The 26,747-nt window shown below is 37.9% G+C and overlaps 1 protein-coding gene across 1 annotated transcript in view; it reads left to right on the top strand.

Moving 5' to 3' along the window:
• Slob (Slowpoke binding protein) overlaps positions 1 to 26,747 on the top strand; it is a 51,717-nt gene that overhangs the window by 18,213 nt on the left and 6,757 nt on the right. Inside the window, exons 5-10 of the mRNA XM_065224422.1 lie at positions 9,307 to 9,514; positions 14,199 to 14,435; positions 14,738 to 14,919; positions 20,870 to 21,071; positions 21,420 to 21,545; positions 24,839 to 24,981. Coding sequence (XP_065080494.1) covers positions 9,307 to 9,514; positions 14,199 to 14,435; positions 14,738 to 14,919; positions 20,870 to 21,071; positions 21,420 to 21,545; positions 24,839 to 24,981 — 1,098 coding nt within the window. The remainder of the gene's footprint in view (positions 1 to 9,306; positions 9,515 to 14,198; positions 14,436 to 14,737; positions 14,920 to 20,869; positions 21,072 to 21,419; positions 21,546 to 24,838; positions 24,982 to 26,747) is intronic.

The following is a 26,747-nucleotide window of genomic DNA, read 5'->3' on the forward strand; positions in this document are numbered from 1 at the left end:
TTTCGAAAATGGAGTGCAGTTCCTTCAAAACTCCCCAACACCTTCTAATTTAGTACGTTGCAAAACATAATCGTAGCCACTCTTTTCTCGTACGTTTCTTTTTCTCAAAGCTATACTTATCTTCTTCTATAGAATAACCATTTTTCTACCGTTTTTCATTCCAAACTGTATACTGTACCATCGTTGTTGTTCCAAGTTAATTGCTAGCTCTTTCTTCACACATATTAGTCCAAACATACAGACGCATTGTGACACCATATTGGCCCGACCTTCCTGTTGCCCTTCCGCCCCTAATGAACGAGCAACATGATATCCAGTGAGCGTAACTTCCGCTTCACAAACGCACAGATCACCGCCGCCATTGTCGTTTCCCATCGCTCTTGAGTGAATGGGGGGACGAACCGGATATGTCCAATCCCGCCCAAGCAGCAAGCTCCAAGCTTCGATAGCATCAGGTTGGGACTACCGCTACTGCTGGTGCAACAAAGCGCCGTGTGTGTGTGTGTGAATATTAGACTATTATGTTGTTGGACATTTTACGTGTTTATCTTCCCCTCGGTATCAATATTCTAACGTATGAAACTTTCTCCACGTACATGTCCCATCAGATCTGTTTGTCTCGTCCTTCCACCCCCATTCCATTGTCTATATTTAATCTCTTTGTCTTTTGCTTCCAATCTTTGGCATCCTATCTTCTCCCCCCTCTACGTGTGTATGTGTCAACTCGTGAAAGTTTCGTAAGTGTTGAACAGTGTGGTTGTGTTGTTTCGATGTTGTGACTCACCCTGATTCACTAATGAAAGTGGACATTGTTGATGTAGAAATAAAGAAGCTACGACGAGTCTTCTAAACCGGTAACCATCACCACCGGAGCAATATAAAGCTTTACTTGACCATATGGTGAGCTACAGTTAAGAAGCTGTTAAATTTTACTTTGTTTTCAATAAAATAAATTACTAAAGCTAATATGCTTAGAAATTTGTATGTTCTTCTTCATTACTATTACGTATCAGCTGTTACTTTACGTCTGTTCACTTCTTCTTAGAGTGTTTTGCCGGCTCTCAACTTAGTGTTCTAGATGCACTGCCACAGTTATTAATTGAGAGCTTTCTATGCCAACCAATGCGTGAATATGTATATTGTGTGCTGAGATTTGTCATTGTCATCGAAAGACTTTCGAGTGATATTGACAAAATTGATTTTCACAGTCACTGATAGACTTGATTCTAAAAACAAAAAAACCTTCGTCATAATATTATTCGTTTTTTTTTCAATGACATAGCTTCACCTGGGAAAGTGTAATTTCGTGCACTCTGCTTCACATTATGTTTATCCAAGCAGTTCAAGTCATCTAATTTAGTTACAAATTTACACACTTAGAAAAAAATCATGTAAATTTAAGTGCTCTGCATCATTTTTTAAATTTAACTCAATCAAACGTCGTTTGTCGTTTTGTCGTTTTGTTAGCTCTAATGAGTGACCAAAGCAAAATTGTGAATATAGCCGTGTATTGTCGAGATTTGGCAGCACTGGTTGTGTGGCAAGCACAATGACACTCTATGCTCAGGGAACTCGAGAAAATTTCCATCCCGAAAGATTTCGGCAGCCCATATTTTGCACCAAAATAAATAATTAAATTCAATAATAGACCCATAAAAAACCTTGTAAATGTGCAAAATTTAAGTTGAAATGGTCAATAAAAAATGTGGAATCACCTTACATAAGTAAAATTTCACCAGTTAATTTAAAAATATTGTCCATAAAAGATGGGAATTGATCAATAAAAACGATCTACTCGCTCCACTCCTTTAACTAAAAAATACGGGCAGAACAGTAAATCCACGAACAAAAAAAGGATTAAATGTTTTCTAAAATATATAATTTGCACCAATCAAAAATATGAAATGTGCCAATAAATAATATGAAATGCACAAATAAAAGACGCAGAATGCTCCATAAACTTTTGTTCAAAGTTTATGTAAAATGTCGTATGTTTTATGGAACATTTCAGTATTTTATTGAACTTAATGATAAAAAATGGGCATCAGAACATTTTCCCATTCCCAGTTCAGTCTAGAAAATGGAAATTTTTATGACTTCCCTGGGCATAGAGTATCATAGTCACAAAATTTAATTGGGGAATTGCTTCAAAGAACATTAAATTTAAAGCAAGCGCAAGCTTGTGTAGAGCGTCAAAGACAGGAAGATTAGATGATCAACTGCTGCTGGTCAACCTCAGCGGTCAGTTTATTCCAACAGGTGGCCATCTCTGCAACATTCCTAGCCACCTTACCAGTCTTCTTCAACTTTCACTTGATAATTGTCCAATATTTCTCGATTGGGTGAATTACATACTATCTATACTGCTAAATGCATGTCGATGCTGTGAACAAGCTCGCTTCTCGCCAACTAGACAGTCGTGCGGTGTCACAGCGTTGACACGCATTTTACCGTTTTGGTTTATGACTGTTAATGTCTTTTTTTTATTAAATACACCCCATTGCCACGGTGCCTCCTGACTGTAGTGATAGCTTTCCAGAGCTATTCAGAACTTTACTAGTCCTTTGCGTGCCTTGATGATCGGTAGAATGCGTTTTTAATGGCGCTTTTGCTTGAATAATGCAGCCCTGGGGTAAAATTTTCCCGTACTGTTTTTACTGGGTTTGAGTTTTTAATACAGGGATTGTATATGCTAAAATGCTAGTACAAATATTTAAGGTATGGCAAAGCTATGAAAAACCACGAGGGGTTATTTTCCCCATGGAATGCACTATGAGCTGTCTTCCTCTTCATTGAATTCCCAGATTTGCCAAACTATAACTTTAGCCAGCAGGTATTGCAGTGGTACCGAAGCAATAGGGTTAATTTCATTAAAAAGGACATTAATCCACCCAATTCCCCACGATTCCGCCTAATTTAGAAATATTGGGCAGTTACTAAGCGGATGTTGAATTTTGGTAAGTTCAATCGCAACATATATTATCCATAGTTGGTTGGAAATGCTAACATGAAGCTTTAGTGTGATAATTTATTAGCTAGAGAATGATCTTTAGAAGAGGGTAGGTAGATAGTTCCGAGTACCGCAGTATGAAAATTTAATAGAAGTTGAAAATGAGCGAAGGGCCATTAATGTGACAGTGTAAAGTCGAACGCACACCTTTTGTCTAACCCGTACGATGTACGCGGAGACTTGAAGTATGTTTTCTATATTATCCATGTCCTAGAATAAGTTTTGATGTCCAAGATTTCAGTAGTTTATCATAATCCTGGCTATGTTGAATGCTTCCAATGCCATGTTCACTAGGGTGGGTCAAATTTGTATGTTCCTTACTGCTGTTCCGATGTGTATTGAGGTGTCAAATTTGAACGACTTTGGATATGCTCTGGATTTGCGGGAGAATTTTAAATTTTGCACAGGAATATGTATGGGAAACGGAATGATCCTATTCATTTGCTTACCTAAAACCCAAATATCGAGAAATAGATTGCAGAACAACTTTGTTGAAGACTGCAAATCGATTAGACTTCTGAGAAAAAAGTTATAATTATACTAGAACTATGAGCTTTAAGGTACGCGTGAAACACTTGTTCTAAAGCGAAAGATTAGTAACTTTTTGTACAAAGATCAAATCGATGTGCAGTCTTCGACAAAGTTGTTCTGTATAGTATTCTCAATCTAAGTCCGAGATTTTGTGAATTTTGAGCAATATTTGGATTTTTGGTAAGCAAATGAATAGAACCATTCTAATTTCCATACATTTTCCCATACAAAATCTCCCGCCAATCGAGATTATAAGCAAATTCGTTCAAATTTTGCATAGTTGTTTGAGACCTCAAAACGCATTGAATAGTAGGGGACAGGGGGTTGTAAAGTTGACCCACCCTAATTTTCACACTAAGAACTTAAAACGTGCTAGAAGCGGCTTTCGTGATACATAAACAATGAATCACATTTGTGCTTGTATTGCAGCGGATACACTTGTGTAACAAACTATGAGCATGAGCCTTATTTATATAATAAAACTCATGCTCAGCATGGCACACATTTGTGCTTGTATTGCAGCGGATACACTTGTATAACAAACTATGAGCATGAGCCTTATTTGTATAATTAAACTCATGGTCACACTTGTATAGTTTTTGTATGGTTGTTGCATAGTGCCCATATCTATTATACAAATAATGCTCATGTTCATGTACAAGTGTATCCATGGCATATTTCTGAAATTGCTTATTACATGTTACAACTCTCTAGTCTGAACAGAATCATAGAATCATGAAAATTTTCCATGTCAGGAATGATACTGTAAATGAGTCAATTTTAAAAAGTAAGAAATTGGACTTCGAAATCGTGAATTGAAACAAATTCAGATCCACGAAATAATTTATGGGACATCAGTTTAAAAAAAACATCAAGATAATGGACCTTTAAAAATATGTACTATTAGGCTTAAAAAAAATCAGAGGTCAGGAGGCGGAGTTCGGAACCGTCAATTTTTTTGTTCGAACTGTGCGTAATGAATCCAATGCTTGAATCGAAAAAGTTTATTATCTTCAAATTACGGAATGTGACCCACGAATATTGCAAGTTTGTATAATTTTTATGATAATTATTCACAGGGAGGAGAGGAATTAAAAAAAAAAACAAAAGTATGTTAGAGAATTGTGAGAAGAATCCCAACGGAATTTTGAGGCTAACTTCAAGGGAATTTGAAATAGAATTTCAAGAGCCTCAAGACAGTTCTGAGAAGAATTAAGTTCTGAAAGCATTCCGACGAAATTCGGAAGAAAACTCAGTACAAATTTAAAGCACATTTACATGAGAGTTTTGAGTGAAAACTAAGGGAATTCTAAGTAAAATACCAAGAGGATCGTGCGGAGAATTTCAGGTTAATTTAAAAGAGAAATTCAAAGGATTTCTGGAGAAATTTGGAGGGAGATGTGACTAGAATTCGAAGGTAATTTTGAACAATATTTCAAGGCAGTACTGAGTAGAATTTTAAGGACATTCGGAGGAGCATTGAAAGGGGATTCTACCAAAAATCAATGATTTCCATACACATAAGATACTAACGCTTTCAAAACATTATTTGAGTACATACACTGGTTTTATAACAGAAATTTGTCCTTGTAAATACCACCTGACGCTCATCGGTAAACTACATGAAGACAAATACCACTTTTATAACTTAAACCGTGAAAACTCTGAACATTTCAAGCTGAACTTTGGCTTAGGTTCTAAGTAACATTGATCGATTCTCTTCGTCGACTTTCTCTTTCGTTAACAACATGAGCACATAACCGTTTATTGTTGTGTTTGTCGTATTAGATGCTTGATGAAAGCTTCTTTTATCGATATGTGTGCTGAAAATACCTGAGAATGTATTAAGATGGCCGTGGTGATACAAAAAAAAAGACCACGAAGAGAATCTGTCAATGTTACTTCATAAACGTTGCAGATATCTTAATATCAGAATCTTATGGAGCCTTGGAAAATTTGGACCGTTACCTTTAGTCAGGTAGTAAATTGCATAAGGAATGTATAACCTGTTTGGGATAATTGCCTAAAACAGTAGTGCAGCTTTACTTCAGTTGATCGACTTTAAGTCAAGCTATTAATTATTTTGTGGACAAATTAGAAGATACTGAGTAGCACACATGATCGGTAAGAAATGGGTGTGTGAAAAAAATTGCGAAAATATCTACGGCTACCGGTGGGATTTGAACCGACACGGACGCATTAACAATTGTACAACGGGCACGTAATATTTGACTAATGACGTGTAGGCAATCAAATCAGTATCAGTTGATGATGAACAAACACAACTCAATGTGACTAAAGCGCCGATCAATCGTAGAAAAGTAAACATGCCTAGTAAAAGCCCACAGGGTAGCGAAATTACCGGATGAAAGCCCTAATTAAAAATCAAACTACATCTCAGGTTTAGGATATTTTTATGCAAATCAATCCCGATATTCGGACTAAGAAAATCCACTGCCTGGATAGTCTTCAGTCACTGGAGGAGCGGAGTACTCTCATCCTCGAAAGGTTCAGAGACGCCTGTCTAAGATCAAATCACGAGATCATATCATTGAATAGGCCCATTCATAAATATATTTAAAAAAAATAATACTAATGACAGTCTAGTCTAGGGGAGGAGGGTCTTAAGCTTCTTAAAAACTGTCAACGTAGTTCATCAACAGCCTCATACAGAAATGACTAAGTCAAACTCTAACTCTACCGAAAACTGCCAATACTTCCCAAGATCATGTACTTTCCAGAATAATCCCTGATGCACATCCCAAATGCTTTAGACAAACCTTAATGTATTAAACTGCCAACCATACACGACAAGCCAAGAATTATTGCTTACAGCCGATCCACGAGAATATCATGCTTGCCACAGCCGGAACAGCTGCTAGACAAAGAATGTTTAATTATTCCGAAACATTCTCCATCCAGACCGCTACTATCTCCGGCCAATATCCGCTGACCACACAAGGCATTAAATTAGTGGAATTAATACTATGTTCGCCACATTCACTCCGCTTTCGGTTTCGATTACAAACCACTCTCCTAGCTAGTTTCCCGTTATGCGGGCTTATCCTGCAAAACATTCTACGGTAACCATGTTCACAATTTATGCGAATGCGATTTATGCGGGTTCCGGACATCCACGCCCGTCTCACAATCCATAGCAAATGCTGTGTACATATATTGCGATTTAAACATACAACAGTTTACCTTAAAACTTTCATTCCACGTACCCGCAGCGAAGCAACAGCTACCCAGTGTGTTGGACATGATACTATCTGGCACCCATAATTTCCGCTCTATTAACATAAATGAGCCTGTAATCACCTCGACAATCATTTCTTCATGTACCCGTTGCTCTTCCGCATCATACAACCGCCAACGTCTTCGTTGCTTTTGTCGTCTCATCTTTTCTGCAGCCAGATTAAAAATAACATCCCTTATCTGGCGATTCACTCACCGCCACCGCCACATCATGGCTGCTGACTGTGTCGATGCCATTAAGGGAAGCAGACTTCCCTGTCAGTTTCCTCCGGTCGTTTAAGAAGAAGAATGCAAATTTATCCACTTGGAAAATTCACCCAAGAGGGGAAAGAGAACATCTCCCGGACCTGTGGTTTTTTTCCCTGCTAAGGGTGCGTACAAATATTACGTAAAACAAAAACAGTGAATTTTATTAATACACCCACCTCCTCGTAATGCACTTTTTCTATATCCCATAATGGCATGTAACTCGTTGACAGACTACTCCCACCCCCTCTTGCGTTACGTAATATTTGAATGAGCTTTAACTAAACATGTGAGAATATTTACGCTTCTATGCTTATCAGCATGTGTTTTTCGGAGACAAGAGAAGGATAAGTATGCAATTGAAAAAAATAGACGAAATGATTAACGAAACAAAGAATACAGGAACTCTACATGGATTACTGTTAATGTCCTAAAAATTAGCCCAAATACCTAACAAGAAAATATATGAAAGTTACAAGAAGACGTTGAAAAATATGTGTTTGACGTTTAAAACCTGTCAATTTAGCTTTCAGAGAGTAACAATCAGTGATTTTATGATCGCTGACTACCACTCAGTATCGCTTAGTGAGGAGAAAAAATCGCAGATTGTGACTCTCTGAAAGCTAAATTAACAGGTGTTATATGTCAAACACATACTTTGCAACGTCTTATGCCGCGGATACACTTGTAACTTATGCCGCGAATACACTTGTATGGCAAGCTATGAATGAGTTTCATCAAGCCTGCTTTAAGATAACTAAGAAAGAGGAAAAAGAAGCAGAGGAATGCAAAACAGTTCTGAAGCATAAGTCTCTAAATAATTTCGAACAACCAAATGACAATCAAGCAAAATCTGATAAGAGTTTAGAAACCCGGAATCCGTGTTACTTAATTCATATAGAACAAAACTAGGTTTTATTCTCTTTATCCGTCATACAGTCCGCGAAATTTCAGTGAAAATCAATATTAAAACTTGAAAACAACATCCAAACCTACGCTCAAAGAACACACTGCGGAACTTTCTCGTATCCTACCAAATACACACGCTAGCCGAATGGTTTCCAACCGCACAAGAATATAATGTACTGAAACGTGAAACAGTTCACGTGCGTTGCGTATCCCAGCACTAGAACTCGCCATAAAAGCATCTGGGTCAAACGATGCTGCTGTGTGACACCAATTTTTCTCAGCTCTTTTTCACTCGATTCGCTTTCCTCCTTTCCCCAGACTGCAAAATCATCAAACAGTACAATCTCAGTTTTTCATAAAGTCCTCGGAACAAACAGCTGAACCCAGTCGACCGTCTGCGATGCTGCCGGAAAAAACTCTCATTCCTTCTCCTCTCCCCCCCCCCCCCCCTTGCACGTTGCCGCTGGATCTCGCTTTTTATTACGCCATTAATTGGATTGGGATCCGAGGGGAGAAAAGCAAACGCTACTGTCCCCGAGTTTTATAATCTATTACGGCAGCATCAGTGCAGAACGGGCACACAGACGAACACGCCACCCTCACCCCATCGCCAATCATCACATGCTGGGATGGAAATTTTCCGCCGGCTGCCGGCTGGGGATGGTCAATTTTAAATCGATTTATATGAAATTTAGTAATGTTTATTTCTAAAAGTTTCAACCGATATCAGCATCTAACTTATATTGCGAATCGACTACCCTAGGACAGAGGGTTGGGCTGCAGTAACTGTAGGGACTAAATCGAAAAAAAACGGCAAATCTGATCGTTTGACCTGCTTTTCTCACGGGACGGATGTTTTACGGAGCTCAATCTTCGAAACCAACACGTACGCATGTTCCGCTACCACTCCGCCGCAGTCATCAGAGGTCGATTTTATTGTCACTACGCTCATGTTTTGGTCCAGATACGGCATATTGATATAGCAGTCACATCAGGAAAACATCAATTTAAACGATGCGTTTGATTGTTTTCCCGCCTGTCCGGAAGCAATCTATTTTTTATTGAAACGACCCAAACCTGTCAAAACTGTTTTCGTGTCGGTAGTGTCACGGGCATAGATAGACTATATAGACATGTATCTAGAAAACAAGCGCTGATAGATTTCCTTTTTTTCTCTACTATTCTAACGATTCAGAATAGAAGATATCTGCTAGTTTCGGTGGTGCCATTTATTTAACCCTTTTTCCTATAGGACATGTTCTGGCTCCCGTATGATGACTATGTGTGGGTGGGAGGTAGTCTATCAAATCTAACATGTTCCGTCTGGCTTCTCTGCTTTCTATCTTTTTCAGGAACAATGTCCGCTACCAGTACACCGCCCTGGACAGCGGTATCGGAGCACCGGATCGGAGTCCCCGGGAGCGGGCGGCACGGGATCGAGCCTTTACTGCATGTCAGGACTGGCTGCAGCACTCGGGAGGCCGATACGAAGCGATAGCACACCTAGATGACATCGGTTCTCGTTCGAACAAGCACTGGTTTCTGCTGAATGATTGCACGGTAAGTGGGGCAGTTAAAACGACATTACACTTAATGTTATTCTTGGGCGCGGATACTTCTTGCTATTGTTTTTTATTCCACACGGATTATTGAAACACGAAAATTATCAAAAAAATATTAAGTTATTATTAGTGTTAAAAGTGTTTTTTATTACTTACTATATTACTTACTGAATTTTACGATTTTCAGAGTTCGTTGGAAATGCTATACTAATATCAGCATGAAGCTTTAGTGTGATAATTTGTTAATTAGAGAAAGTTCTGAAGAGGTTAGGTTGATAGTTCCGCTAGAGTACGGCAGTCTGAAAATTGAATAGAGATTGCTAAAGTGTGATTGTGTCAGTGATTTGTTTTCATCAAGAAATTTTTTCGCCATGAAGTTTTTTTTCTGATGAAAACATTTTGCGGGACGTAGTGTGCATACGATACACGCCAGCAATCTCTATAGAAGTTGAAATTTAGCAAAGGGCCATAAATGCGACAGTACTAGTCAAACGCACACTCCTTCAACTAGCTCATACATTAATGAATGAGGGGACTTGAAAAATACTAATCTAAATGCAACGTATTTTATATCAGATGTTTCGGTCGTTGGACTTGGTCTAATCGCAAAAAAAAATACGACCTTAATCTAAAACTGATCTAACCCTGATTTGCTGGATCAAAACGTTGACGGTAAACAGTAAACAAAGCTTTTTCTTGTAAATTGAAAGACCGAAAAAAATTACGAATTCTTCTATTTTTTTAAATTTCCCAATTCTGAAATTTTCAGTGCTTCTTAACTGTTCTAAAAATTCTCTGAATTTCTCAGAACTTTTCAAATATTAGTGCTATTTTCCTAAAGTTTATTGAACTGCCTTGGAATTTATCGGTCCATGCTGAAGCTCCTGAAATTTACCAGACGTTTTTGATACATACTTTTTTGAAGCTCATGGAGCTTCCATTAAAATCTATAAAATTCCCTGAACTTCTCTAGACTTGCCAGCAGTTTTCGTACCTTCATGAAGCGCCCTACATTTTCAAGCAATTCTCTTACTTTCCACCAATTTTCCTGATGTTCATGGGACTTCTCTAAAGACCCAACAGTTGTTCAGAAATTTTAGGAACATGAACATGAGCATGAACACTTCTTGAAAGTTCCTGCAATTAATGCTCGGAACATGTAATTCCCGAAACTTCAAATATTTTCACAAAATTTTCCTGAATAATACTTAGTGTCCTCTCCCAAAACCTACACTGCCCTTTTCAGCATAGTTGTCCGATTTGTAAAAACAGCTAACTGAGAAAAACGTAGTTGAAGATTTTTTTCTCCGTGGGCTTTTATGGATGGGACAACATAGTTTTGGTATTTTTAGCAACAATTTCTGAAGAAAGTAGGAAACTTTTTGTGTTCATTGTAAAATGATGATACTTGACAATCGATGCTAATGTATAACTCATTTTCGCCAAAAATGCTAATGGAACTGTTATGCCGCACAGTTCAGTACAGATCTTTAAACTTCCCCGAAAGTCTTAAGATCTTAATTAAGATCTCGGTGTTTCCCTGGAAATCTTTCAATTCTACGATTCTCCAAAAGTTCAACAGACTTTTTAGATGATTTCATGACATCTCTGAAGTTTTCTGAATATCCTTGAAGTCATGAAACTTTTAAAAATTAACTGCAGTTTCTAAAGCTGATGAATACGCCTTGAAGTTGAAGCTGATATGCCCAAAATATTGCAGAAGTCCCCTTATTATCCTGCAGTCTGCTCATGAAAGTTCCCCGAAATCCTCTGTATTTTCGTTCATTCCGCTGAACTTATTCTACCATTTTTGTGGACCGTCATGAAGTTCTCAAATCGTTCCCGAAGTTCTCATTACTCTTCTGATGATGTTTCTATAAATGCTCTGAACTTAATAAAACTGTCCTAACAATCTATAAACTTCCTGACGATTTCTGAATCTCCCGAATTTCTCGTAGCTTCAGTGAAGTTTCCGAAATTTTTCATAAGTTTTTTTTTAACTTTCCTGATGTTCTCATCCATTTTTGAAACTTCTACGTTTCTACTTTTTTCCTGAATTTAATATAATTGTCCTAAGGTTTTCCAAATTATCCTGGAGTTTTTGTTTCTTTTATTTGCTGTCCGTTGATCTGGTTTTCCGTTGATCTTTTTTTTTTTTTTTTTAAGAGGTTTTTGGCTTGCCTCTTAGTTGATCTTGTTTTCCGTACTAAGTACCGATGCTACCGACGCTAGGGAGACAGCTCCTACACCTGGACCTTACCTATCAATCCATCAACTCATGGACTGGGGACCAATTGCTTTACTTCCCTTCCAAGACGTGATCAGAGATTTTATACCTCCGCAAATCCCGACGGCACTGGGATTGAACCCAGGCCCTTTGGAGTGAGAAGCAGTCATGCTTACCACTACACCACCCGTGCCGCTTAACCTGAAGTTCTCAGAACTTCAATAAAATTCTCCTAATTTTCCTGATAATCATGGTCTGAGTTCTTCATTTAAAATCATTAACTCAATTTAATTTTGGCAACTTCTGTTTCTGCAATTTTCCTGGAACTCTTTAATCATTATTGAATTTCTAGAAATTTTAGTGACATCTATCAAACTACCCTGAAGCTATCGGAACTTACCTGAATGATTTAAAAACTTGTCCGTAGTTCTGCACGTTCTTGAAGTTTTCGGAACATGAAGGTAGCCTGAAGTTTTCGAAGCTTCCTTAGAATTCTAAAAAAAAAATAAGAAATTCTCGTTCTTGAAGGTTCCCACATTTTTGTCATGTTTTTTTTTTCTTGATTTATTGTGCGTTGATCTTGATTTCCGTGACACCTGGGCTCTACGTATTGACCCATCAACGCATGAACCGGGGACCAACGGCTTAACTTCCCTGAAGGCGTGATAAGAGATGTTATGCCTCAGAACATCCCGGCGGCGCCGACTGCGATTGAACCCAAGCCTGCTGGGGTGAGAGGTAATCATGGTTACCACTACACCACCGCGCGGCTATTTATGTTATGTTAATGGATCTTTTAAAATTTTCCTGAAGTTCTCTGAACTTCATTAAAAATCCCGCAATTTGCCTGGCAGTCATGAGTCTCTCAACTTATTTAAAGTTTTCTGTACTTTGTCCTTGGAAAATTTATATAGTTCCTTGATTTTTTTTAGACGATGATGAGAATCTCAACTTCTTTAAAGTTTTCTGAACGTTGACCTTGGAAAATCTGTAAAGTTCTTATCTAACATAGGATTTAGGATAGGAAATTCGGAAAAATACCAAAACGGCAGCGATCATTTTTTTTGTTGAAAAAATCGATTCTCAAATGTGCATAAAAAATCGAAAAGTTGGAATATCTGAAAAATCATTCATTAGGTTTTAGATAATTAATTTTTACATCACGCACAGAAGAATCAGCTAAATAGATTGAAGAGTCTCCGAGATCCCTGTCTCGCAAGGTAAACCAATGTGGTTTCGAGATAAACGCGTTTACAGAGTTGATTTATTTGTATGAGCGGTTAACACACGACTAACAGAGACTTACATGCATTCTGCTATGCCATACACAACATACTAGAAGGTATAAGGATGCCGAAAATGCTAAACAAAAATTTCGATTTTTTGAAACCCATAAACAGATCCCTTAAGGTGTCTTTCTCCCACTTCTCCTATTTCCAAGAAAAAAAGTACTGTACTCCTCAGAAGAGCGCAGTAGATAATAAGTTCTACGCTTTTCTGGGGATTACAGTCAAAAACAAAGGCTGCATAAAGAGTAAAAGACTAAAAAGCTGAGTAGCTAAGCACTAATCTTATCTTACTGCAAGATATGGTACCTACTGGACACCTAACCCAATAAACAATTTGAGCTGCAGATTTATTTATACAGGCAACCATTAGCTATACACTAGTAGAAATTAATATAAGAACAATTTAAAAAGCATGGCTCCTCAAAATTTTAAGAATCAGAGAAATTTTTATTCATGTACGTTTAGAAGCCACATTATGATTCTACAATATTAGCCTAAGAAATAACCAATTGCATCATGTACGTAGGAGAAATAAATGGAAATGTGATTTTCTCCATCGGAAATAAATATAAGGACGCCATACAAAAATGTATGCGGAATTGGCCATTTTCGATACATTATTTAGCATGTCAACACCAAAATAATCAAAGAGTTAGTTCAAATAATCAATAAACTTCATTTCTGATAAGTTTTAAGCGGAAGCAATCGCTAGAAGTTCTCAAAAATCACCAAAAATCATTGGATGATCCGTGATGATCACATAGGAGATACATAGATGCCTCCGGTTAAAAGGTGTAACGGTAAATTGGCAATGTTTGAAAAATAATTGCTTAGCAATTTGTCAATAGATTTCAAAGCTATTGATACCGCATAAATCTTTTAAGTATGTAGTTCCGAATGGGGCTAATAAATTTTAAATTTATCAATAAATGGCTAAACTATGATTTTTCAAACATTGCAGGTGTGCCGTTACACATTTTACCAGAGGCAGCGTGTTCGGAGTGTTAACTACATACCAATTTTCCTATGTCATGGAGATTTGTCAATTTGATTATACTTCATTGGCCTGCCAAATCTATAAATCTATTGGCGAAGGCCATATTTACTGTAATTTAGTATTCTTCCAGCATCACCTAAAAGCACTCTGTTTCCCTTCCCAATTCCAGATACGTACGGACCGTCTGATGACACTGCTTCCATTACCTCCCGATTGCATTGCCTTAGAGGAGCTGCCTCCGTCGGAGTGCCCGCAAGGTATCCTGATGGAGCTGCTCGGTTCGCTGCAGCATCCGTACATCTATCCCGTGTTAGATTTAGGCTTTTTTCCTACCGATTCCCATCACTACGGGTGTCTCGTAATGCCCTTCAATGCGCGAGGCAGCCTAAAGGATCTCATTTATAAGGTAATTACGGGGTTCCCCACATGCTCTTACAATCCAATCTACGTTGAGACACAGGACGCAATGGTGATGTGAATAATCATCGCCATTGGTCGCGGGATTCAGCGACGCTCGAAGGGTAGAAAAAATATCATCCAACCGAGCTCTGGCAAATTAATCCAAACATAATTTAAAATTCAATTTTCTTTTTTATCACGTACACCACACTCCGTAGAGAATTGCTGTCATTTGATTGTTTTTATACATAATATAGCCTTTCTTTGTGCTTCACAATTCCGTTTTTTTACGCAAACCCATCAACGCAGTCCCAATGGAACGAACCGTGGAGTCGGAAGTATACACGAAAATCCACCTGCTTACCCCTGTCCCAGGTACAACGATTAGGACGTCAAATTTTAGAAGCTTTGTTATTTTTAAGGGAACGCGGTATACCGTCGCACGGTCATTTGCATAGCGGAAACGTTATCCTTCAGAATGGTGTTGCCAGGTAAGTTGCCAGTCGGATATGGGATGGAAAGGCATTCGTATATGTACCTGATTAGTGGAGTAAAACATTTGGCGCCATTTGATGGTGGCACGTGGCACCACTCATTTGGTGGTTGGCGAAAAGGTTCAGATGGACGGACTGTGGAAAGTTGTGTTGACCACAGCCAGCGCTCATTTCCGGAGGTTGTTTCGTTTTATAGTGTGGCTTCCGTATGTTTTATTTTAGTTCGTTGTTTATGTTGTACCACTAGTAGGAAAAAAGAAGATCTGACTTTTGAAATATCAGCCTTTGAAACTGTTAAGCTACATAGCATTCTCTTCCTGGTTTTCTTTTCAAATTTTATAGCACTCAGTTGTAAAGCTACTGAAGAAATTAACTGGTTATTGAATAATTCGCACTAATAAGCTAGTTCATATTTGCAATATGTATCCAGAATGTTCATTGATGATGAATATTCAGATTACACAACCAAAATCAAGATGTTATCAGCAGGTTTATATATATAATGATCATTTCATGTGTAAGTAGGGTTAACTACCCCATTTCCGGCAAATTTAGCGCAACCCGCACTTAGGCTTCCTTAATCTAGCGCAGTTTAGCACCAAACGGAATGTTATTATTACTGATGGCTTCCAAATTAATTTACCTTTCCGTAATATTTGATAAAGAGAAACCAATCGTTGAGATATTGCCAAAAGTCTAACACTGCTTCTTGACGCCAAACTCGGCCTACGGATTCTAAACTTGGCCTAACGCATTGAAACGCGAATGAATTCACTTCGGCCTATCGGATGAAGATAAAAATTGATTCGGTCGGAGCGCTTCTTTTGTTTTTGAGAATAATGGGTGCAAACATTCATAACACGCGTTCTCATTGACTTCGTTCGGTAGCTTATTAACTAAAGTATCGTACCAAACGCATAATTGACTTGTTAACTCTGAAATCGTGGATTTGTTTGAAGTTTTCTGCTCGATAGGCCCAAAATGGGCGATTAGGCCGAAGTAGTTCTCTACCCTACATTAAAACTTCCGATTGGCATCATCATCTAGAACTGCAGGCGTATTCAAATGTGGCTAATAATGCTAATGATCAGTATATCTAGAGATGGTTGAACATTATTGTTGACAGTTGATCTTCTGCGTATCTGCTTTAATGATCGATTTCATTGAGTAGGTACCTACTTTCAATGCCTTTAGCTCAATTAGTGTTGTGTTGCGTTGCGTTTGTAACGGAATAATTCGTAGATTGCATACTGGCAACTGTCCTGTATCTATTTAGGAAAATTATTTGGGAGTGAATACTACTCAGTAAGCAAAAGCGGCAAAAGCGGCCAAGCTAGCCGAGCTCCTCAATTTAAATGTTAAGACCTTATTTGCTAAAATTTTTTTAAATACTGATTGAAATATAATGTAAACAAATAAAAAGGAAGAGTCTCACCCGAATGATCTGTAGTTAGCCCGTCTTCTCATGTTTCCTAAGCTGGATTGAAATGCATCTCCCAAATGCAGCACTATTTCGTTAATCCAAATAGCCTTGGTAACGTATGATCCCAATTGCTTAACGGATACCAATATGAAATGGTCCCGTCTTTGGTTTTGAGAAGAATGGAAGTAAATAATCATATTATGCGTTTTTATAGACTTTATTTTGTAGCTTTTGTAGCTCATTCTCAAATATCATTCATTGAGCCTCCCTGTGAGAATAAACTTTTATGCGAATATAGCAAATCAATCTCACGCTTAAGATCAGTCTTGTAAGTGGTCACGGTAGTCGACACATTTTCTGTGATAATCGACTGATTTAGCCTCCAACATTTGCAAAACGAGCTATCAAAGTACAGTACCAAACTAAAATGTCATATGCTCTGTCATACGATACTGTCGCCGAAGACCGTCACGAATGTATGTATTTTAGTTTTTCTCATAATAAGAGCTGCTTATGTTGTGATTGTGTGAATTCTGAAAATAACAAGCAAAGATGTCCTAGTAATAACATTTCTGATCAGAAATGTTTTATTTTACACAAAATTGAGGAATTAGAACGAAATCACACATGATGATATTCTACCGTTTGTGTTGTGCAAGAAAGACGACAGTAGAGCATGAGTGTACGAATACAAACAGACTGTCGTGTACGTCAACTGTTTCAACCCTTGCTTAAGATTATCATGGATTTTCACGCACTCACATTCTCCACGTCAACAATTCATTCCAGCCTAAAACTCATAAAAATCGCTCAAACAACATTTGATGGTATGCTCATGCATATTGTGTTAGTTTTTTATCCACTGATGCAAAAATAACAGTAATCACAATGAATAAAGCCAAAATCTAAAGAAATTGAATTTTTAAACCTGAAAATTCATCAGTGATTTTAGCACAGTTGAATTTTTAAATACAAAAGTCATAGGTGAATAAACTCACGCATGAGATTTGAGCTATTCAGTTTTCCGAACACTGATCGTAACAAACATATATAATTGATTCGTTCAATTCGAAATCATTGGTATATTTGATGTTTCTGCTCGATATGACGGAAATAAGCGCTTATTCCGAAGCAGTTCTCTACCCCACGTAACACTAAATGTTTCTATTTTTGAGTTGTCAATGACAGAAAAGCTATCTGACACACAGATTAAATAGAAAGGCTGTCGAATAGAATGAGATTACCGACAATAGTAACACTAATCTAAGAAGTTTAGAGCGCCTTCGGCGAAACGTCCTTCAGCGAAACGTCTTTTGGCGAAATGTCCCGGTCCCGTTTTTTTTTTCAACTAGCTATATGGCTAAAAATCTCTATAATAAAGAAAAAACATCAAAATTAGGGCTTAACTGTTAGGAACAACTTTTTAGAAGACATTTTTTTTTTAATAATTCAATTTCAGGCTCTAAATGCATCTTTCCTGTTAGATTCATATTATGGGCCACTGTGAATTGGCACAGATTTTTTTCCCATTTTGTGTGAAACTTTGCGTAGTTGTTTGATATGGGCAATAATTCACATTTCTGCAAAAATTCGGCAATTTTGGATTTTATTATTTTGTTGATAGTTCCGTTATAGTACGGCAGTGTGAAAATTGTATATAGAAAGTAGAAAGCGAGCAAAGGACAATTTTGAGGAAGGTACGAATCGGGTCGAGCATCTCCTATACCAAACTCATCCGTTGATGACCGATGGTGAGGAGTGTACCCCCTCCCCCTCTACCACTGGCAAACCGATTTGCTCATGTAACTCCGATGTTTCACACTCAAGTCGCCATATGACGTAAGCATCTAATCTTGAAGTCGTGAAAAATTTGAAAGTTTTATGTTCCTAATAGTTCGTTGTGCTATATTTAGATGGGGGAGTTTGGTAAAGGGAGTGATCAATTCGATTCGTACCTCAGAATTGTCCTTTGCTTGCTTTCTACTCTTTATATACAATTTTCACACTACCGTACTATAACGGAACTATCAACTCTATCCTAGCATCTCTTCGTCTATCGTATAAAATGTTCACTTTAAGTCTTATATTGACGTTAAGCATCTACAGCTAAATGATTTGTCGTTACCACACCATCCACAGTACTGAAAACATATCCACTATTTAGGAGGAAATCTGCTGTTCTGTAGTGATTGTAAACGCAAATTGTCACGGACCAAGTGCGTCGTTTAGTAGCAACTCAAATAGTCGTGGCCACACAATAGGGATGCTACTTTTGAGCTGACGCTTCCTGTCCTAGCTACGCAGTAAAGGAGCGCTTTTCAAAGGTTTAGGGAGCATTTCTTCGTTATACTAGTACGTTTACATAGCTGCCCATTGTAAAATTCTTTCATGTAAGGTTCTTAATTTTGCCTATATCCCTCTCCGCTTAACTGCCTTATTAAACCACAACAACCACCAATATTGTTGCCATGTAGTTCGTATGTACCGTTTGCTACCGTCAATGAGATAGACATATCTCTCTAGCTACTCAGCCGGAGCGGCATGGCTGTTTGTGACAGTGGTGGTTCGGAAATGGGTAACCACTTTCTTTCATGTTATTTGTCGTCTCGTGCCTTCCTGTGGTCACGCGATTCAACCTCTAGGACCAGCGCTATAGAGAACTATGGTTGTCAAGCTTGTTTCGCCACCTTCTCGTTCATGGTTCATTACACTCGGTTAGTTGGAGGCGCCTGTTAGATGAATACCTGACAGTTTTGCACGTTGTCCGTTTTCTGCAATGAGAGTTATATAGCATTAGAACTGGCAGGTGTCTAATTTCACTCGTTCGCTCAACGAGTTGGTCACTTACAATTCTTCTATTGGCACTTTATTGTTAGAAAGCACACAGTGATGATGTTAGAAGTGATTGATATTTTTATGATAGGTGGCATCCAATCAAAGCAGTAGTAGACCTCTATTTTTATGACTGGAGACAATGCGCTATCAACGATTTGTCAACATGCAAACCGAAGCAAAGAATCCATGCGTAATATTGATATTGGCAAGTACCGCGCTACTACGACATATATGCTATTAGTAACATTGTGTGGCGCGCGAAATAGAAACACCACGAAGACACCAAATCAAATAACGTGCGCTCACGTGGATAAGACAAGGACATTGGCAATAAACCTTGTCGTACCGCGCACTGCTTGTTGTTGTGTCTAGCCGTTAAGGGTCGTGACGGTAATCCTCTAGCCGCGTGATCGGAATTTAGCACTTGTTCAGAATTTGGTACACCAGAGCGCGAACTCGCGATGATGTGCAAGTATTTAAGCCCAAATCACTGAAAACACGTGGCTCGCGTGAACCAGTGCGAATGCGAATACTTAATGAATATGATAAACGTGGTAGCGATAAATCAGATTTAATTCCTAGAGGGATAATCAATTTACTTGCTACGATGATGAGAGCCAGTGGAAAAACGCTGATAAGCGAAAAGTGATTGTGGAAATGGAATTGCACTCGAGTTGAATTTGATTTAATAATTAGGAGCACTGGATATAGGTACCGTAAAACGGGGTAACATTGATAGTTTTTTAAAGTATATTCTAAATATTTTTTACAGCAATGAATGTTTTTTTTTTAATTTTAAAACAAGTACTGAGGATCCAAAAGCTAATTCGTTAGTAATATGTTGAACGAAAATTAAAGCATTTGTACTATTTTTTTTAATTTTGTGAACAAACTTCAGTATTTTGATTTGGGGTTACTTTGATAATGCTCCATGAATGTAGAAAAAAAATGAGTGAAACTCAAACAATTTAGGTCTTTAAATATCAAACTTTGATTGAGTATATAATCAGAAAACTTCATAAGCAATAAGAATACAACATTGAATTTGTGATGGCTGTATCGGAAATACATTTCATAAGTGATGATTTGAGTGCTTTTTCAAAAAGGCGAAAAACATGGAAATGGTTTTTTAATATTTTTGTAAAATATGTAACACATACTATATAAAACTATATATGATATCAACGGAAATACCCTAAGCTAGCATATGGAACCAATGTTTCTTATTTGGAAAAAGCACAGCGAGTAAATTTATTCTTTATATTATACTATCAAAGTTACCCGCATTATCAAAGATACCCCGTTTTACGGTACATGAAAATGCTCAGAAACATGCTGGTTATCACCGCAAGGTCAGGTTGGATGACAATGAATATTGAAAGGAGTCAATTCTCACTAGTTTAGTAAGGATTAATTCAATAGCGGAACAGGTGAAAATTTCATGGAAACTTTTAGGATAAGTTTGGATGACTTCAAAAGCAAAGGGTATGGTCAATGTTGAGCCTGAACGATTTTTTTGGTATTTACAAACAGGCCCTGTATATTCGCTTCCAGATCCGGTGTGAGATCTTCACTCAAAGATAATACTCCGAACCATCAGGTACATATTATCGAGTTTAACCAATCTCACCGGCATGTCAATTTTTGTTTTCAACCGTTTACCAACCATTAACTTTCATTTTCCCGCAGATTATCCGGCCTGGAAAATGGCCTGCTCGGACTAAGCTCCCGGGTCAACGCGGTAGTATGGGCCCGCTCGGCCCCGGATATCGATAACATCGACGTCATCTGCTTTGGCCACTTGCTGTTCGAGATGTGCGCCGGCTACGAGCTGACCTCACCCCAGCCAACTCCAGGACATTATCAGCTTGATCTCGAGCGCTATCCACAGGTTGTATGAAAAAAGCTCCCCCATAGTATATCACCTTGCCTAGTCCTTCTAGCTACATAACACAAACCTTACCAAACCAGTAACTGACTATTATCAGTGTCGTCACACAGTTCAGTACCGTCAGATTCAGCGCGACACCCTTGAATGGTATTTTCACGTGGACAGAAAACACCAATAGGAAAAATCTGCCCCACGTTGCTGTTAAGCCAAAGAGAATGAATAATGACCGTTGACATTTTGATTTCACCTGAGTCTCCGTTGCTAACCTGTACTGACACTACTGTGATCTAGCTGTGTCTTCATTGATTCCGTTTTTTCTGTACTCACTTCATTCTGTATTTATTTCAGGTCGTTGACGTGCTGCAGATGATATTCGAATCACCAGATGGTCGCTATCCAACAGTCGAAGAACTGGTCCTTTGTGATATATTTCGCAATATCGATTTAAGAGAACTGCGAGGAACATGTGTGCCTGTAAGTTGCTTTCTCTTAAAGCCTTTTAAGCCTTCTGATTTTTTTTTTATGATTTCCTGATGGGGAATTTAATTAAATTATTTGATATTTAAATAGATTTAACTATCCATGGAGCTATCCATAATTTGTACGTCCATTTAGCTACTCACGATGAAGTTCAATTTGTGAATCATAGATGATGGAAATGTCTAATAGATATCTTGGGCTGCTCTAAAAAAATACAATTAATTTTAGGCTTGAATTTGTATTTTGTGAGGAACTTAAGATAAATTGGAAATCTGATTCTCAAAAGTTTATCCTAGTTTATTTTTGTTGAATAAAAATTTGAAGTGGGTATTTTTATGTATTAGAATACAAAAAACAATTGAGCCGTAAAAAATCTGAGAACGATCAACAAAATTTAATTGCCATGAATCTTGAAATTTGGTCAATGTTTCTCAACCTTAACTGTTTTCTATCACAATTTTGTTTATTTTCAACATGGGATCTTGGAAAAATTATGATTCAATACCTTCAAAAATTTCCTAAATTCTAACCTTTGCAAAGTTTGAAAATAACATTAATATGATTTAATGTTATCTGTTGATAGTTTGGAGGCCACCCAGCCCAAGGCTGAAAGCCTCATTAATAAAGTTAAATAATAATAATATCTGTTGATACTGAAATGATGAGAAAAAAAGAATAAAGAATGAAGATCAAAGAATAAAGAATAAAGAAACTCCCAGAATTTTAAAATTTTACTAAGATAGGAATCTTTAAAAAAATGTTTGATTTTTTTTTCTAGTTCAACATTTGCCATTTTTTGGACGCCACTTTCTGGGAGCCTAGTCCAGAGTTCTTAATGTGACCAGCAATGAGCTTGTTTTAGAGTTCTAATGTGTTCTTTTATGCGCCGCATGATAGGTTTTGGCTCTAGTTTGAAACTGGTCACTCCCTCGGGGTGGATCTGGATGTGACCAATGTAATTTTGAACACCCGATATGTCCCATTTGGACCATGATGATGGGTTTTGGTCCTAATCATGAACTGACTACATCCTAGGGGTTACCCGCAACATGGGCGGATGTGGCCAATGTGCTCCTGAGCTGTCGGTTTGTTTGTAATTGATCTCGTTGTTTTGTGTAATTTGATATGTAGCTTGATGGGTTTTGGTCCTAGCCAGACAGTGGTCACTTCCTCAGGGGTACCCGGAATATGGCCGGATGTAGCCAATGTGGTCCTAGCCAATCTATTTAGGTTTGAGACAATTCAGATCCCTTATAGTATCAAGAACCATAATCACCGGCACCAGTTAACCGATTCATTTGGCAGGTGTTGCGTCCAATTCAGTGCTGAGAAACACGACTTACTTTATTCCGTCACGGACGCTCACAGTCACATCATAGAGGTAACTCTAAGACCACTGGGTCCCGAAGAAAATCATTATTATTTTTGGCTCACTCAGTACCAGAACAACGGTCCCAAGCAGTCCCAAGCTATTTCACTCACCCCTGCATGTTCTGCATGAATCCACACACCCCTGATGTTATCTGTCAAACTTTCATAGCGAATCAAAACAAACATAGTGTAGTAATAGAATTTCAACTAGAATAGGGTACGTTAATCGTTTGCTTGGGACCAATAGGCTACTAAAGTGGTGAGCCAATTTAAAATCGTTAGTTTCGTATTGATTGTTGATCACATGCAGTACTGGATATTAAAAATATTTTTTTTGTCTCTCCCTAAAAATCCAAAGAACTGTTATCAGTCATATGTGTGACTAGATTGGCCATATCTTTAAGAAGTTTGTAGTAAATCGAATCTTATTTGATTGCCATTTTTCAATCTATTATTCCTTGAAGTCTACAAATTTAATCGTTTGTGGTCAATGTCATTCTTTCAAACTGCTCAAAATTTACTAAAATTTGTTCCGAGGCAAAAAAGCATGGTGTAATATTGTTTCTGACCAGTACTGTACACTAGGGTGGGTCAAAATTATATGGCGGATCACAACTTCCAGCGCCCCACACAGCAACTGTGCCAAATTTGAATGCATTCGATTCAGCATTATCATCCTTCTGGAATTCATTGGGTAGATTATGCCTAACGTCCTTTATGCCCAACGTCCATTATGCCTATCGTAACGTCCGTATGCCTAACGTCGTGTACCCCTGAAAAGAATTCCTATGGAATAGTAATAGCAAATTTGAGTTGAATTATATTTTAGTTCTGACTCAGAACGTCTGAGGAGAGGTCCATGGGGATTGTGAGGAGAACTCTAACGAAATGTTGAGAAAAATTACAACTGAATTTTATGTAGAATTCCAACGAAATTTCGATAAAAACTCCAACGACATCCAACTAGAACTCCAAGTAAATTTTGATATGAAATAAAAGCGGACCTGAATCTGAGGATTGTTTTAAAAGATTGATTCTGATCCTGATCTTTTTTAATGGCATTAGGAGGAAGATTCCAAAGAATATCAAAGAACTTCGCAACAAACAAGTGCTTCGCAAAAATGCCTCGCCGCCCCTCCCTCCCTGAGATGGCGCTTATGTCTGTAGCCCTAGCGTGCGCATCAGGAGGAGGGGGGTAGGGGGTCAAACTCGCTGTAGATTACTTTTAGTCTAATAAAAGGTGTTCCACAATTTCAAAACCAGCTCTAAAATTAAGAGAATTACTGACGGTGCCATTTTTCTCCTCTCTTTTTATAAACATGACGCTTGATTCAATTAACAAGATAAGAAGCACCATTTTCAAGTTTAGCCATATAGGTAGCAAACCCTCACTACGAAGCTGCACAGAGCCAATAAATGTTATTATTGTGGAACATTCAAATGTTCCAAAGTTGGATATTAAATGGATGGTCAAACTTTACCGGGAGAAAGATTATGAGATTTTTTCTACTAGAACTTCAAGAATTAAGGGTTTTAATTATTCTTTCCCTAAAAAATCTAAAATCTGATAGAAGGACGTCCCACAACTGCGAGACTATATATGCGATTAATTACTCAATATTATTCCTACGATTCCTTCTTCTTATTTCCGAGAGAAACGGATTTCCGATACAAAAAAAATTAATTAAAAATATATGGAAAATCCGTTTCTATCGGTTTTGGAAAAAGGGGCAATTACTACCACCGACACACAGTTGGACCGTACAATATTGATTGTATTAGTATGTTTTGTTTTTTTCTGAATTAAAAAAAATCTATCTCAACAGAAATATTGAATCACACACTAACTTTTCTTCCTCTCTGTTCCCTACATGTCATGACCCAAACCTCACGCACGTGCTTTTCGGAACGGGCAGTCCTTCAAACATGGTTTGAGTAGCTCTACGTTGAGTCTGTTGAACGCCGTACGGAGACGACAGGGTGCGATACTAAGTGGATCATACAGCGAAGGCAGCTCGCCGTGCACTCCACCGTCGACGCCACGTGAGCGCAAAACCGGGTGTGTAATTTTTGTCTGAACGCTTCTTTCTAAAACAAAAAGCTTTGAACATGCAAAATATATACATATATATCTACAACACCCTCCAAAACAAAACTCACTTTTCCTACACACAGCTACACTTTTTATATTTCATGGTGTTGGGTTCGGTTTCGACTTCTTTCTCCGTTAGGTCTTTATTTTTGTTTTTAATGCGTGAAAAAAATCATTTCCTTCGTAAAACCGAGAAAAACCCAACACCGTTTATGTTCTTTTCTTTTACGTTCGGTAAATGGAGAAGAGAAGCATTTTATTTTATTGCCGTTACACGACTGTTTGCTTCATCTGTAAATGAATATTTCCTTTGAAAGCTTTCTTCGTTTTCTGTTCTATACTGACACACTGTATCTCTTCTTTCTTCTTTTCTTCGCCTTCATCCAAACAAAAAATACGAAAAACCGTCTTTATCATCCGATGTTATGCCAATTTTCGCACTGCCACACTCTCTCAGTGACAACGATGATGTTGCTGATGATGATGATGATGATTATTGGAAAACAAAATCCCACACCCACAGCAAGCAAAAAACAATATAGCACTCGTATAACAGCTTTCTCGCCACCGAGCAGAAAGTTAAATTCCTAGGAAGGAAACAGAAGCTTAAACGATTACGTAGCACAAAACGGGTGGGACACCAGGGTTCACCACCGTCACCGCTTCCTTATTACTATGGTTGTCGTTGAAGTCATAGTTAGTATGTTGAACACAGCAGCACAATCCACGAACGGAACAGTTTTCCCTTCTCTCTCTCTATTTTACCAATCTCGGTTAATGTATATCTATCGAGCACCTTACTGAAATCGATCACATTCCACCCGAGCCGTGGTTTGGACCCACATCTAGGTAAACGCCCGAATGACAATGCACAGTGGGGTACAGAAGGAAAAAGCCTCATTTTCCAAACTATTCAAATTTCATTAAACATTTGGACAATTATTGTTTACAACTCACAGTCAGCATTCCTACAACATAGTCAATGGATAACCACAAATCATACTCCTAGTTCTAATCAAAGAACATTTTGGTGGAAACTGACAACTTTTATTTCTGGCCGCTAACTATAGTTGGGCCCTGTTCTGGATACCCTAATTGATTAAAGAAGCTTTTCTTAAAATCCAGAAGTCACCATCTCATCATATCTAACTCTGTCCAGCACAACAAACAGGGCACGTCCTGAGAAACCAGTTTACTTACGTTTCAATTTTATGCGCAAAAAGTGTTTCAGATAAATAAATTAAAAAAAAACATCTTGCAGTACGCTATGAAAAATTCATTTAGATGTTAAGATGTCCATGTCAGGAATAACATATACATACAGTCATCATTCGCTCGTTGGTGGTTTTCACGTTGAGGTGCTTATTAATTGGGATTTCGCTAATTGGGTGACGTCTCAACCAACAAGCAGTTGTCTTACAGAAAATTATGTCTAACTAGCTTTGACATTTTAATGTTGCTTCTTGGAATTATCTAGTGAGCTATTTTTCATGAACATCTAAAGTTTGACAGCTTCCAAACCATCCGGTAGATGGGATGATATGGCGTCCAAGCCAGCAAATGATCTGAAAAGATAGAGAGTTGGTGTCTTTGGTGATGATTCTTGAAGGCAAGTTTTCTGTAACAATTTAAGATTGCTTTGAATAAGGTGAAAATTAACCTTGCACTATGTTGTAGGATGAAAGGCTGTATGCAGATACCCAGTTTGATTTAACCTTCCTAATGCATTAGGA

Source organism: Ochlerotatus camptorhynchus, unplaced genomic scaffold (assembly GCF_037179485.1).
Source record: "Ochlerotatus camptorhynchus isolate MF236.1 unplaced genomic scaffold, CSIRO-AGI_Acam_v1.1 ptg000211l, whole genome shotgun sequence".
Classification (NCBI taxonomy): domain Eukaryota; kingdom Metazoa; phylum Arthropoda; class Insecta; order Diptera; family Culicidae; genus Ochlerotatus; species Ochlerotatus camptorhynchus.